The sequence below is a fragment of the Apiospora kogelbergensis genome (assembly GCF_038363985.1).
Source record: "Apiospora kogelbergensis strain CBS 113332 chromosome Unknown utg000001l_segment0_segment0, whole genome shotgun sequence".
Classification (NCBI taxonomy): Eukaryota; Fungi; Ascomycota; class Sordariomycetes; order Amphisphaeriales; family Apiosporaceae; genus Apiospora; species Apiospora kogelbergensis.
In genome coordinates, this window is record NW_027117418.1 from 4,611,369 (window position 1) to 4,626,046 (window position 14,678).

Below are 14,678 nucleotides of genomic sequence, written 5' to 3' on the forward strand. Positions count from 1 at the left end.
ATGCAGGGATTAGGGGCCTACATATACATAACATACATTCACTGCCCACCTGAAGCTAAGTGGGCTCGTGCTGGGTGCTGCATATCTATCACATGCAAACAAACATCATTGCCATCGAGTCAGCCTTTGCGCCGCTGCATGTTTAAGAATCAAGAACTCAATGGTCATAACGTGCAACGGCTGCACTTAACAAAACTCGCCGATCGACTACATCCCACCTAAAATTAGCTTCCGCTCCGTCAGACGAGTGCTGTCTTGTTGATTCGCTGTGACTGGCGACCGTGTGATGCGTCGTGGAGTGGAATGAGACAATCTTACACCAGACGCACCTGCCGAAGACTGAACCGCTACAAGGACCGCCGGCATCGACATAAAACGATGGCGTCACCCAGCACCAGACTCTAGCCCGTTCCCTTCACCACCTCTCAGCCCTCGCGAGATCACTTCTTCTTTTGGGCCCCGTTACCGCCATCATGGCAACATCCCTCTTCGGTTTTGTATGGGCTGTCTGTGCATTACTGGCCGAGGTCATCCTATTTTGGTTCAGGGTATGCAAATCCACAAATTCGCTCCCAGAAAAGAAGCCCACTGACACGAGGCATCTACAGAAACTTGGCGGCTGGTGGAAGTCCAAGAGTCCCGTGGACGAATGGCTTGACGAATTGCAAAATGCATTGGACTTCGAGCAGTGGGAGCGTGCGGCGCTTGAGCTTGACAATATCAAGGAACTGAATCTCTGGTGCGCCTTTCCCGAGCTGTCTGGTAGACATTTGCTGACTGCTTCGTCTTCTTCTTCTTCTTGCAGGCGCAACGACCCATCGTCGCGCTCCTACGATTGGGGCCTCATTAACCAGCGCCTCGACGACATTATCACGGCTCGTCAGGGAGCTGACCTGCTGGCGCAACTCGATTTGGTGCAGTCCGGGTTGGTTCGCAACCTCGGAAACATCACACATCCTCGGCTGTTCAACCGGTCCTTCGCTGGTACTAAGTACCTGATCGAGGAGTATATAGCACAGGTCGCCGCTTCTATCGAAAGCGTCTACCTTGGCGGTGAGCTGGGGACACAGCGCAAGCTGGATTTCCTGCATGATTCGCGACAAGCCTTCGGCCGGACAACGCTAGTACTCCAGGGAGGAGCGATTTTCGGGCTGTGTCACTTAGGGGTGGTAAAAGCTCTTTTTCTCCGTGGCTTGCTGCCACGCATCATCACTGGCACCGCGACTGGTGCTCTTATTGCGAGCCTCGTCGCTATACACACTGAGGACGAACTTCCAGATGTGCTCAAGGGGGAGGGTATCAACCTCTCGGCCTTCGAGGCGCATTCTCACCAGGGGCACCAAGCAAAGGGGAAATCAGAAATAGGGTACGGCTGGGAGACCTTAGAGACTTTGGTGCGGCGTATCAAAAGATTCATGAGGGAAGGCTATTTCCTCGACGTAAAGGTCCTCGAGGACTGTGTCAAAGACAATGTTGGCGATCTGACGTTCGAAGAAGCATACAACCGCAGCAAACGAGTTCTTAACATCACAGTAGCCACCGAGAGTCAGGGCGGAGTGCCGACTGTACTCAACTATATTACCGCCCCCAATGTGGTAGGTGTCCCTGCAACGCTGCTTGACTTGCTCCCTCTTACTACATATGCTCACAAACTTGTATTAGTTAATCTGGACTGCGGCTGTAGCTTCCAATGCATCAACCCCCTCGCTTTATGGAAGCAGAGCCACGACCGTACTATGCAAAGATGTCCACGGCAACATTGTGCCCCTGGGCGCCGGCTGACACCTTTCGCCACTGGACTAGTGCTTCAGACAAAGACCACAGATCGCCGCTGTCGCGGATTGCCCAGCTTTTCAACGTCAACCACTTCATCGTCTCGCAGGCACGCCCTTATCTGATCCCCTTTCTCGAGTCTGATATGCATGGCCCCTCTTTCTTCACGGCCCGCCACAAACGCAATCAGGCCGCTGGCCACATCATACGGATGGTCGGCCTCGAGATCCGCCACCGCTTGCGCCAGCTTGACACACTGCGCCTCCTTCCTGCCAGCATTCGCCGCTTTCTCGTGGACGAAGAAATACCCAGCGCCAGCATGACTTTGGTCCCTAAAGTCACATTTGGTGATTTCTTCCGTCTTCTGGAAACGCCGACGCGCGAGACGCTCGACTACTGGATCCTCCGCGGGGAGCGCTCCGTTTGGCCGGCCGTTTGCGCCCTCAAGATTCGTTGCGCCGTCGAGTACGAAATTGAGCGCTCGTACCAGCGCGCGCGGTCTCTGAAGGCTGGTGGTTTGCGGCGCAAGGCCAGCGCGGCGACGGCCGCCGCCATGGGCGCAGAGAGCGGCCTCCTGGACCACGATGGTGAGGACCGGGACCCTTATTACCACCGCACAACATCCAATCAGAATTTCCGAGCACGGAACCGGACTACGACAGGTTCTTCTCTTGCGCTCGGCGCCAGTGGTGACGGTGGCGGTGCAGGTGTAGGCAGTAACGCGAGTGGTGCGAGTGGAAGTGGATAGTGGAAACACTACTTCACCAGGCGTCCTACAACCGTTACAATTCGAAACCCTCCTCCTCCTCCTCCTCCTTCCATCAACAGGTCGAGCTCGGCTGCGGCTGGGCTGGGGCAGACGGTCCGCGTGGGACGCAGTCTGAGCACGGGACCCCCTAAATGAGATGGACCCCCGTTTGCTAAGTGCTCAGTCGCCGAAAGAATCGACAAAATCGAATCGGACCGAGTGAACCATTTTCACTCGCTTTCGTGGGTAGTTCCCGTGACCTGCGTCTTGAGTTCTACACCGGATTTGCATCCATGCCAAGAAGGATGGGCAGCCTTGAGGCTTGTTCGCCCTCCTCCGAAGACCACACATGGCAAGGGACGCGAAGAAATCTTCTTTGGGATTAGCAACCTTAGTTAGGCCGTCAAGAGATCACTCGATACCGCTGGTATTGCGGTGCGTTAAGGCAGCATCGGGCTGTCTACATGGAATGACAGAGGTGAAGATACAAAAAGCCTGGACCAAATCACTATCAACTTATACACCTCGAAGGAATATTGAAACGATCCTTCGGATTGCCGTATCACGGTTTTGTACTGCTAAAGCAGGTCCCGCTGCGAAGGCATGCTTGTCATACGTACAACCTACGAAAGCGCCTCTCTAGTTGAGCCGAAATACTTATTGAATCCGATTAGAAATGATAGACTTTGTATATAGATATTTATACATGTAATAAAATTCATTTGCTCGGATTTTTTTCTCTATTCATGTTCTTGCTGCTCCCTATGTACTTTTGTTTTCTTCTTCTGTTGCTTCTTCTTATATTGCCAGTTGGTTGCTTGTCTTCGCTATAACGCCAGCGACCGAAAAGAGTCAAATCTCCTAAGAGCGGGGTATCACGAAAGTTGCTGAACAAATACAGCGTTACTTTTAATACGCCCAATCAACCGCTGCTGAGCATAGATCTCTTTAAACTCCATCCGAACTGACACAGCAGGATATTTCCCAACAATATGAGGGCATGTTGGTTATAGATGGCTGCACTGGAGGCCGGATGCGAGTCCATCGTTGTGCCGTGGGTGTGGCGAGATTCCTTAAATGATTGGTTAGTATGCGCGAAGGTCATCCGAAGCCGATGAAGTCCTTCTGGGCAGCAAAGTCCAGGTCTTGGACTTCATCGTCTTTTCCAATGAACTCTTCTACTTCGTCGGAATCTATGTCGTTGCTAGCGCCGTCATCATCGTCGTCACTTGATAAGTCACTCATTTCCCCCTCTTGGGCCGTGTTATCTTTGTTGCCGGCCTTGCGAAGCATACTTGCCCGCTCCCTGTGAAGATGCTTACAGCCTTTCGTCTTACAAACGCCAGTATTACTGAAATCAGGACATTCGAAAACGTGCCGTTCAGCACAGCCAGCTCCCTTGTCACACCAGCCACAAAAGCCGAATGAACGGCAGACTAGGTCACTTTGGGAGTGCTCGACATGAAGGTACGAGCACTTCTCGTTCCTGCAATTTCCGTTGGCAAAATGCAAACAAAGAGGTATGCGCTCTTCGGCGATATCGTGGGAAAGGTCACAGGCATCGCCCTTCTGACATTGACCTTTCAAAAGCCAATCGCGGCATATGGCTACCTTGGAGGGGTCGTGAACATAACGACAGCGAGGGCCCTTCGCACAAGAACCTACAAGAACCAGTTAGTTTGCGCCCTTAGGGGTGCTTACCACAGCATAACCTGCAAACGCCGCAGGTTGGTAAGTTGATAACTCTGTTGGAGAAGAAAATACCGGTCCATGAGAAGGTTTTGCATAACTCGTTAACCTTCCTAACACCACAAGCCAGTCTGTGAAACATGTTAAATTACGTCCTCATAGGATCGGAAAGACATACCGCTGAGCCTTGGCTACGCCATGCCGTATAAGGTTGCCATTCTTGGTACGGAAGAATTTGACGCCGCCGATAGTCGTCACTCTCGGAGTCGCCGAGGGGGGGTTTTGATCACCTGCCGTGTTCTCAGCATGACCCCTTCTCAAGATTGCACGCGATCGCCATAACATACCAGGAGCACGGACAAGCTTGCTGCCCTGTCTGGTGACGTGAAAGCGGATGCCGTCTACGGCGACCTCGTAGTTCGAAGTGGGGGCAGCGTTATTGGAGGCGAGCGCAACGCTCGCCGAGGAATCGTTGCCCAAGTACTTCAAGAGACGAGCCTTCTCGTTCTGATCTCTTCGAAGCTGCAGGTTGCGTTGGGTCTGCTCGATGGCATTGGCGCGGTTCTGGGACTCCTTCTCATAAACATTGCTGTTGATTAGCTGCAAGTGACGGTCGGTCTTTGTGACCCATGATGAAGCATTCGGTGTGGTCGGTGCTGGAGTCGGGTCGTCGGCGTTAGGAGCAGGTCGAGACTGTCCATTGAGAACCAGAGTTTTGTTTCGATAGGCAGGTGCGCGTCCTCCGCGGGCACCATGGTAATTACCACGAGGATACGGGGCTACTCGATAAGCGCCTCGAGCGGAATGTGTGGCACCTTGTTGGATGGTGTTAGTACCGCTACGCCGGTGCCCTCTTGTTGCGCATGACTCACGGGGTAAAAACGCGGGCTGGACGGTCTGCTGGGCCTTGTGGCGATTGATGCGGCCAGCGAGATTGTCGATCTGAGCTATAAGCTCTCGTTCTTCGGCGGTGGACATGGCGGTTACTGGGAATTTGATGTTTAGACCAATGTGCAATGTGCAGGGTGAAGTGGGAAGGATGATGGGGGGGAGAGAATAAAGATGCAAGAGATGGTTTGCGGAGATGGCGTAATATGTATGGAAGGTTGAATGGTCGAGATTGAATCTGGATCAAATCAGGTCGTCGATTCCTGGGTTTCCACCACCACAGACCAGACGGCTTTCGCGAGGGGTTCGGACAGGGATCTTTCTGCCCAGCAAGCAGCAAGCCAGACCAATGCGACAAAGAAAGCACAGTCAACAGTAGAGAGAGCGGGTGCATGTGGTAAAAGAGGCTAAGAGCGTAAGAGGGCGACGGGCCTTGGCCAATCAGAAGACTCGCATTTGCAGACGGCTGTTGCTGCTGAAGCTCGCAGGCTCGACTCACTCGCAGCTCCATAGCCGAGGAAGTATCAGCACCACCCCATGCCAGCCCACTTCTAGGCTCGCTTCAACTAGACTCCAAAGTTGGAGGCATCATCACTTTTTCCCTCCCTCCAAATAAACAACTGCCTCGCTCCGATCTTGCCCGTCTCGGATATCGGAACTTGCAGGACAAGAGCCTCAATTCCGTCTGATCCATCTTTGCTGCAGCTCTTCTCGACATCTCCCCTCTGCTCTGTCCTCCCCCGTCTCTTTTGTCGAGTATACACCTCAATTGATCGCAAGTCTTGTTGTCCAACATGGCTTCCAGAATGGCGATGAGGAGACTGGCCCCCGGGTCTGCAGTACGTTCCCACTCTTTTGGACCAACTCTCCCAGCCATCATGCCCGATGCTAATTCGTTTCTTGGCATTGCAGTTCTCCCGAACCGCAAAGTCGCAGGCCAGGACCTTCTCGTCGACGCGACCCGTTTGTACGTACACCCGCCAACCCGCCGCCGTGTGGCGAGACTCAACGACTAACTCAACGACTAATCGCCTGTGTCCATAGCTCAAATATTCGCCAACCAGCCTCTGCGGGCAAAGGAGGCATCGGCTCATGTGAGCAGCAAATACCCTGTTATCGTAAGTCGACCACGAGACGCCTGGGCACAAGATATCTCCTAGCCCTCTTGTTGACATGGGTGTTCATAGGACCACCACTACGATGCTCTCGTCGTTGGTGCTGGTGGATCGGGTCTACGAGCTGCCTTTGGTCTTGCCGAGGCCGGTTTCAACACTGCCTGCATATCAAAGCTCTTTCCCACGAGAAGTCACACAGTTGCCGCTCAGGGTGGTATCAATGCCGCGTTAGGGAACATGCACGAAGACGACTGGAGATGGCACATGTACGATACCGTCAAGGGTTCGGATTGGCTCGGTGACCAGGATGCTATCCACTACATGACTCGAGAGGCTCCCGCCTCCATCATCGAGCTCGAAAACTACGGTTGTCCCTTCTCCAGAACCGAGGATGGCAAGATGTCAGTACCCTCGGCGCGCGTTCGGGTACGAAGACGAGGCTGACAGCTACTTTAGTTACCAGCGTGCTTTTGGTGGTCAGTCGCAGAAGTACGGCAAGGGTGGTCAAGCCTACCGATGCTGCGCTGCTGCTGATCGTACCGGCCACGCTCTTCTCCACACCCTCTACGGACAGTCCCTCCGCCACAACACCAACTACTTCATCGAGTTCTTCGCTATCGATCTGATCATGGAGGATGGCGAATGCCGTGGTGTGCTGGCTTACAACCAGGAAGATGGTACTCTGCATCGATTCCTGGCTCAAAACACTGTTCTGGCTACTGGTGGATACGGCCGTGCGTACTTCAGCTGCACATCAGCGCATACCTGCACTGGTGATGGCATGGCTATGGTTGCTCGTGCTGGTCTCCCCAACCAGGATCTCGAGTTCGTCCAGTTCCACCCGACTGGTATCTACGGAGCTGGATGCCTCATCACTGAAGGCTCTCGTGGTGAAGGTGGCTATCTTCTCAACTCGGAAGGTGAGCGATTCATGGAGCGTTATGCTCCTACTGCCAAGGATCTGGCGTCTCGCGATGTCGTCTCGCGGTCTATGACCATGGAGATCCGTGATGGACGTGGTGTTGGTCCCGAGAAGGACCACGTTTACCTTCAGCTGAGCCATCTTCCCGCCGAGGTGCTTGCCGAGCGTCTGCCCGGTATCTCCGAGACAGCCGCTATTTTCGCTGGTGTCGATGTCACAAAGCAACCCATCCCTGTGCTTCCCACCGTTCATTACAACATGGGTGGCATCCCTACGCGGTACACGGGTGAGGTTATCACCGTGGACGAGAGCGGCAACGACAAGGTTGTTCCTGGTCTGTTTGCCTGCGGTGAGGCGGCTTGCGTTTCCGTGCACGGTGCCAACCGGTTGGGAGCCAACTCCTTGCTCGATCTTGTCGTCTTTGGTCGTGCTGTTTCGCACACGATTCGGGACAACTTCACACCTGGTGCTAGCCAGAAACCTCTCAGCGCCGATGCTGGTGCGGAGTCCATCGAGGTCCTGGACCAAATCCGCACCTCGGAGGGACCCAAGAGCACTGCTGAGATCCGTCTTGCTATGCAGAAGACCATGCAGACGGATGTTAGTGTTTTCCGAACCCAGGAGAGTTTGGATGAGGGTGTCAAGAAGATTGGCGAGGTGGACAACATGTTCCCCCAGGTTGGTATCAAGGACCGCAGCATGATCTGGAACTCGGATCTGGTTGAGACGCTGGAGCTGAGAAACTTGCTCACTTGCGCGTAAGTACATTGTCCTCTGTAAGGGTGAAGCAGCACTAATGCGACTTGTATAGTTCCCAAACCACGATTGCTGCCGCCAATCGCAAGGAGTCTCGAGGTGCTCACGCCCGCGAGGACTTCCCCGAGCGTGATGACGAGAACTGGATGAAGCACACTCTCACATGGCAGAAGAAGCCCCACGGCAAGGTTGACCTTGGCTACCGACGTGTGATCGGCACTACGCTGGACGAGAACGAGTGCAAGGCTGTACCGCCGTTCAAGCGTACGTACTAAACCCAGAAAAGAAAGGCGACCATACCCCCTGGACGGACTATTAGGGCGTTTTGGCCTTATTTTTAGACGAGGCGGCGAGGGGGCATGACGAGGCTGTCTTGGATCTGTATTATTTACTTGTACGAGATTGACCAATCAAGGATGCTTCGCGCATCATTGATGATCTGGGATGAATTCGATCTCATGCACTTGCATGCTATTAATTTTCAAAGTGCATCACTTTCGAAGCGAAGGGGACGTCGGTGCATGAGTACATGACGGGTTATTCTTATATAGCCAGCAACCAGCCAGTTGAACAGCAGAGTAGCAGAAGATGATTGATACCTAGGATTCGGAATGGGCGGGTCCGCTCTTGTGCCTTTCTTGTTGTCCTCCTGCCTGCCTTGGTGCCTGCTGCTCCCCGCCAACCTAAAAGCGCTAGAAGTCAGACCCACTCGATTCCGCATTCGGTTCAGCCTGCTTGCTGCCAACCGCGCATCACTCCCATTCCATCCAGTGACCGATCATCGATCATACTCACAGCATCTATCTCTCTTCCCTCCCCGTTGCGATCCAGACTCCAGGCTAGCACTCTGAGTTATACCTTGGCACTGCTCCCATGGCGTCCTCCGTCAAGCCCGAGCCAGGCGTCAAGCCCGAGCCTGAAGATGCATCCGCCTCGCCTGCTGTCATGTCGGACGATGAGCTTTACGAAGATGCCGGCGATCTCGAATTCTACGACTCAACATCGCCAACCGATCCCAGTGCAAACCTCTTCCTTACCCATGTGCCCAAGTACCTCTACGACCAATGGGCCCAGCTGAAAGACGACGAGGAGATCGAAGTGGGAAGGGTCAGGCGCTGGATTGAGACCGACAAAAACGGCCAGAAACGCGAGCGCATGGCCATGCTGCTCGACCTACAAAACCCTGTCCATCAGACCATACCCAAGGAGTACAATTTCGAGACGCGCGACTCCAATCTACTCAACACGTTCATGTTCACCGAGCAAGACCTCCCTGGCTTCAAGTCCAAGTCACAGGGCGCCAACAGCAACATTCCCCACCACCTTCGAAACAGGCAGCAGAATAACAACAACAACAACAGTAATAACAACAACAGTGACAACAAGCAACAAGGAGGCCGAAAACGATACCAGCCATATTACCGGAAGGCTATTCCCAAGAAAACCGTCCTCGCCGGCCGGTTCAAAACCGAGCTGAACTGCCAGCCAGCCGATACCATGGAAACGCGCCACATTCTAGCCATGCGGGCAAGCGACGCTCTGAAGCCCAAGGCCACAACCAGCATGATGTCGGGAATGTCAGGAACCAGAGCCATGACCAAGAACATCTTGAACGCCGGCGCTGCTCCGGCTGGCGGACGCGCCGGAGGCTTCATCGTGAGCATTCGCCTATTCTTCTCTTCACGCAATCTGAGCACAGTGCTAACTACGGGATACAGCAAACTGCCAAGACCAAGGAAAAGGCCAGAAAGTCGCAACCGGAGCGGGCTGCTCGTTTGGAGAAGAACCAGCTAATCGATGCCCTTTCCGCCTGCTTCAGGAAGTGGCGATACTGGACTATGAAGGCTTTCAAGCAACAGCTAAACCAACCCGAGGCCTGGTTGCGCGAGACGCTCGAAGGCGTCGCCACTCTACACAAGAGCGGTCCCTTTGCCAACCACTGGGAGCTCAACGACATCTACAGAAGTATCGTCTCAAGCAGCGGCGAGATAGCCCAAGCAGGTGCAGCCCCTGGCGACTTGGGCGGGGATGATTCCGAGCTTGACGGAGACGACGACGACGAGAATATCCAGATGGAAGACGTGCCGGCGATCTCATAGGATGGTGATGGTTCCGAGCACGCTGGCAATGAAGTGGACGAGAATGTCCAGATGGAAGAAAGGGCAGCACGCCTACAGCAGGGTGGTTTTTCGGATATAGCTTGCACCGCCATCGCCGAAGTCCAGGGTCTCCGGGAGGGCTCCGATACGTCGCGATTTCAGTGGCTACAGCATCTACAGCCTCGGGGTTTTTTCAACAACTAAGTGTTGTCCGTTTGCTCTGTTCTGGTAGGTGCCACCTCGTATTGGGGTTTTGTAGATTTAGGAACAGCAGAAGGATAGATACCCTCGGCATCCAATGCCGCCACCATGTGGCAGGAATTGGTGCAAGCCTGCAAAGAAAACATTTACATATTTCATGTCTCCATCGTGCCGCCGCTGGGAGACCATTAGTTGTGACGTCATTCCCATGGATATAGATTGACCAAGTTGTTGAGTGTTATTATGTTTTCCTGTTCTACGAGTTCGTGTTTGTCTGTACATACACTATTCCTTCCAGTGGAGCTTTTCTTAGTCTTACGTAGCGACAACCTCCCCCTCCTCCACACACAATCCGCCTGGTCACTTTAGCAACATCCAACACATTCCCCCAATCCGCCTGTTCAGTAACCACAACATGAGTATATTTCTAGATTTCGACGGCACCATCACCGTCCATGACACCATCGGTGAAGTCGCCAACTTCGCCTTGCGAGTCCGCGCCGATGAGGGCGAGGACCTCGCCGACGCCTGGGACGGCGTTGTTCGCGCCTACATGGACGACTACCGGGGCCACGTCGACGGCTACCACCTCCCTGAGGGCCAGCGCCGTTGCCCCCAAGACGAGGTAGGGTTTCTGCGGGACATGAAGCCGGTCGAGCTCCAGTCCCTTGGCCGTATCCGCCAGTGCGGCGTCTTTCGAGACATCACCCCGGACCGCTTCTACGAGGCGGGCCGCCGCGCGGTCCATGATCCAGACGGGAAGGTGCGGCTGCGCGCCGGGTTCCGCGAGTTTGCGCGCGCCAGGCTGAGCGAGGGATGGCGGCTCTGGGTCGTCTCGGTCAACTGGTCGGCCGCCTTCATCGCCGGCGCCCTGGGCGTCCCAGAGATCACCGTCATCGCCAACACGGTGCGCAGCGACGGCTCCGTAGCGGGACCAGACATCTTGAACCAAGACGCTGGCGATGTCGGTGGTGCTGTTGAGCACAGAAATCTGACGAACTCCTGTGACAAATTGGCAGTGGTGGAAACGGTTTTGCAGCAGACCGGGTCGCTACGCGGAAAACCGACCTTCTACTTTGGTGACTCCATCACTGACCTCGAGTGTCTGCTTCGAACGGATTACGGCGTCGTAATTTCGGATAAGGAAGACTCAACCCTGCTCAAAACCCTGGGGCGTGTCGGGAAGAAGGTGTCTCATAGCACTGACGCAGGATCTAAAACCAGGCTTTCTTGGGCATCCAGTTACGACGAAGTCGAAAAGCACGTCACTTTCACCCTGTAAGGATGCGAAAGACATATCACTATACGATTTTGTCTAGTTCGAAGGTTGCCAAGCTTGTGGCAACCATGTCCCTGTGTGGCTGCTGGACAGAACGTGGAGGCAACTACTGACTACACATACGATCCCTACCTTGCCTTCGTGCTCCTTGTAGGAGATATCGTAGGCTAGCAAGCTGATTCTGTATCTCTCACAAAGGAGCGCCGCCAGAGGTTCACTTCCAGAACCTTTCGACTAAACAAAGCGAGTGTCTTGTATATGGATGGTGTTCAGTGGTCGACAAAGGCAACAATGAGGCGGTTTTCCCTGAAAGACGGCCAGGTGGTGCATTGAGTATATTGGAAGCCTCTTCGCATCCGAGGCCCGAAGTATCCAATAATCCAATCGAACCTGCAACCCAAATACACCGATAGCCTCACTCACGACCAACTCGATACGCAAACCTGCAGGACTCGATATCCCAACTTGCCGCACAGTTGCCTCGACCTCAAAGTAATAAGACCAAAGACGAATATGTGCTACTACAAACGTGCGACCTTCAGTGAATGTAACCACTCCCAGTGGTCCCCCCTGCCCATGCGGGAGTGCCAGGCTCAGCAGGACTTCCGGGCCGGCCGCAACGCGGAGCCGTGCGAGTCGGCGCGGGGCCACCCCTTGGCGACATTGAGGGTCGAGGGCCGGTGCGCCGCCTGCCGCGGACAGGCGGACAAGATGGACGAGCGGCTGCGGCGCGTCAAGGACATAATCTCGACGTCCAAGCAGACGCTCATCGGCGCCGACGAGCGCTGCCGCGCCATCCTCGAGGACGTGGGCATCGACCTGCCCTTCAGTGACGACGAGAACGAGGGGGCCGCCACGCCCAGGTCAAGCCCGGTCTCGGCTTCGGCCACGACGGTGTTATCAGCGGAGACGGCGGCCAGCACGGCGGCCAGCACCGTAGGTGGTGAGAGTAGTCAGGGCGGGGAGGAGAATAGCTTAGCCAAGGAGTTTCTGAGGAAAAGGAGCGAACAAAAGGATTCGGGATTGTACATGAGATAAGTCCGTGAATGGGCCAAATTGTGAAGAAGTAGTCGTGGGTAGTCAGCCGGCTTGCTTGTTGTAGTTAGTAGGCCCTCACTTATTCCAGGGGGGCTTCGTTGTTGGCGAGCCATCGTGGACATTGAGACAGAGTAGCTGTGTTATCTTGGCATTGAAGAGCAATCAACTGTGCTGCTACAACATTTGGAGTTCACCACTCGATAGACAGGTCGATCATTGATCACAGCTCTTGGCTATTGTTAGCTGCCAGGAATATGAACGATAGCACTCCCGGGTAACTAGAGAGAGTCTTCAACGAGAATCATTCATCCACGGAAGACCCGGCGAGGACAAGGTGTTCGCCAAGCTCGTCCAGTTCATCCAGCTCATCCAACGCATCCGCCGTAGTGTCACGAGATGTGTAGCGACTGCATGTCATCATGGAGCCTCGTAAGAACATGCGAAGCTGACGGGACCCGAGGCTTGTTATGCGGGCACGTATTCGACGGCGGAGGAACATGCCGAGCCCTGTCGCTATCGCTCTACCGACTGGCCGGTCACTACACCCTCCACACATACATTCCTTCGCCCATCCTTCCACTCACCCCTGGCTGTTGGCGAGTCTCAGCTGCCTGGCCCATCCGACGATGCCGAGGGAGTCTTGAATTCCATATGACATTTCTCCGGAACACCTTCAGTCCCGTGGCTGACTCGGTGTGTTTGGCCGAACGGGGGAACTTCGTGGATCTGACATACATATTGCATGTGCCTCTTCCACCTGCATTCTGCTTATACCCGTCTATCTACACGGGGCATACAGCGCCATCTCCTGCTGCGTGTACGTTCCTCTTACATGTCGCGTACCGTACAATCCGTGCAAAATGCCATCATCTGACAATGCAGTCCTGCCTGACCGTAAATATCCAGAGAAAGCAGCCACAACAATACGACGCTTCGTATGGCCATGTTGGAGTGATCCTTGCTCCCCCACGTTTCTCTGCCAGCAAGGCGCTGCCGCTTACCACCCGGTGCTTTACACCATCATGGAGGGCAGAGGGCGTGTGGGCGCGCCCGCGTCAGAACCCGCGTGTGTGGCTGCAGCCATGGTGGCGACTGGTAATATAAGCAAACAGAAGGCGGCGGTCGTAACCCATAGCCGAGCACCCGCCCGCCCCTTGCGCCCTATTGTCACTTCCCCAAAATGGAATGGAGAAACAACAGGGCGTGGGATTGGACCGCTACTACGGGGTGGCTTCGCGTGTCTAGTGTCTGTCACTCATCGTACATGATGCTGACAAATGCTGACAGGCCAAGGGAGAGCCTACCTGCCTGCCTGATGGGATGGCTGTTGCAGGAGTCCGGTCGTAGAAGTGAGAGCGGCCTATTCCGCAACGCCGCGCAAAACCTACAACCCAACAGCCGGGATTGAACTCGCGTCGTCGAGTATTACGGCTTCCTTGGCCTGCAGCTTCGCACGAAGCAAATCCAGTATCGTTCGCCCCATCGCGTAGGCTTCCCTCCCTCATGCGCTCAGCCTCCCTCGCTCCCCCGTAGATGGAAACAGATAGCAGTCAGTCATAGATGCCGTTGTTGCCCCTTCTTTGTGTTCCCTCGGGCATGTCCCGACAGCCGGCAGTTCTCAGCTAGACTTGCTTAGCTGAGGATAAGTGTGCGGCAGTAAGGAATCTCTCGATCTATCTCACTGGTGATTGGTAATCTGCGAGTCTCTTCATGCCTTACCTGGCGAGGTGTGGTAGACATGGCAACCGCTTGTTACTTCAATTATATTGTAAAGGTGCAGAAACTTAACAGAAGCTGCCCTAAAGTAGCTGTCAGCTGGGCTGGACCGACTCTGCGTGGCCAACTCGTGTAAACCAGTTACCGTCCATTGACCAGACACGCTTTCCATGTTCTTGGTCAGCCTATATCGTCCATTCCTGGGTGGTAAGAGAAAGGGGGAACGTGAACAAGTGACATTAATCCGGCAAGTTAAGTTGGGAGACGCGATGAAAAACCGAGGGCTAGAGATATTGGCACCCTATCGACGATGACTTAAAACTAACAGCAACACAACGAATAAGGAACATAATGAAGCGACACAGATTCCCCCATCGCCTCAGGCACAAAGAGGCAATGCGCGCGTGTGTGTGCGTGTGTGTGTGTGTGTGTATGTGTGTGTGCGCGCGCGGTA

At 54.4% G+C, this 14,678-nt stretch overlaps 6 protein-coding genes across 6 annotated transcripts; 5 read left to right on the plus strand and 1 right to left on the minus strand.

Annotated features, from left to right (window-relative positions):
* Positions 1-473: 473 nt before the first annotated feature.
* PG998_001465 (uncharacterized protein) lies at positions 474-2,521 on the plus strand (the record flags this gene model as incomplete). Its single annotated transcript, XM_066868283.1, has 4 exons — positions 474-548; positions 609-739; positions 806-1,595; positions 1,685-2,521. The coding sequence occupies 4 exons, from the start codon at positions 474-476 to the stop codon at positions 2,519-2,521; spliced, it is 1,833 nt and encodes a 610-aa protein (XP_066736698.1).
* A 1,101-nt stretch (positions 2,522-3,622) lies between these two features.
* On the minus strand, positions 3,623-5,188 carry PG998_001466 (ccch zinc finger DNA-binding protein; the record flags this gene model as incomplete). Its single annotated transcript, XM_066868284.1, has 4 exons — positions 3,623-4,182; positions 4,223-4,341; positions 4,389-5,025; positions 5,083-5,188. 4 exons carry the CDS (start codon positions 5,186-5,188, stop codon positions 3,623-3,625), a joined length of 1,422 nt encoding a protein of 473 aa, XP_066736699.1.
* A 704-nt stretch (positions 5,189-5,892) lies between these two features.
* PG998_001467 (succinate dehydrogenase flavoprotein subunit) lies at positions 5,893-8,166 on the plus strand (the record flags this gene model as incomplete). The annotated part of the gene is made up of 6 exons (XM_066868285.1): positions 5,893-5,937; positions 6,011-6,065; positions 6,143-6,216; positions 6,286-6,614; positions 6,670-7,893; positions 7,947-8,166. 6 exons carry the CDS (start codon positions 5,893-5,895, stop codon positions 8,164-8,166), a joined length of 1,947 nt encoding a protein of 648 aa, XP_066736700.1.
* A 598-nt stretch (positions 8,167-8,764) lies between these two features.
* On the plus strand, positions 8,765-9,990 carry PG998_001468 (transcription initiation factor iif; the record flags this gene model as incomplete). The annotated part of the gene is made up of 2 exons (XM_066868286.1): positions 8,765-9,547; positions 9,610-9,990. 2 exons carry the CDS (start codon positions 8,765-8,767, stop codon positions 9,988-9,990), a joined length of 1,164 nt encoding a protein of 387 aa, XP_066736701.1.
* Positions 9,991-10,606: 616 nt separating this feature from the next.
* PG998_001469 (uncharacterized protein) lies at positions 10,607-11,473 on the plus strand (the record flags this gene model as incomplete). The annotated part of the gene is made up of 1 exon (XM_066868287.1): positions 10,607-11,473. One exon carries the CDS (start codon positions 10,607-10,609, stop codon positions 11,471-11,473), a length of 867 nt encoding a protein of 288 aa, XP_066736702.1.
* Positions 11,474-11,983: 510 nt separating this feature from the next.
* On the plus strand, positions 11,984-12,508 carry PG998_001470 (uncharacterized protein; the record flags this gene model as incomplete). The annotated part of the gene is made up of 1 exon (XM_066868288.1): positions 11,984-12,508. The coding sequence occupies one exon, from the start codon at positions 11,984-11,986 to the stop codon at positions 12,506-12,508; it is 525 nt and encodes a 174-aa protein (XP_066736703.1).
* Between the last annotated feature and the right edge of the window lie 2,170 nt (positions 12,509-14,678).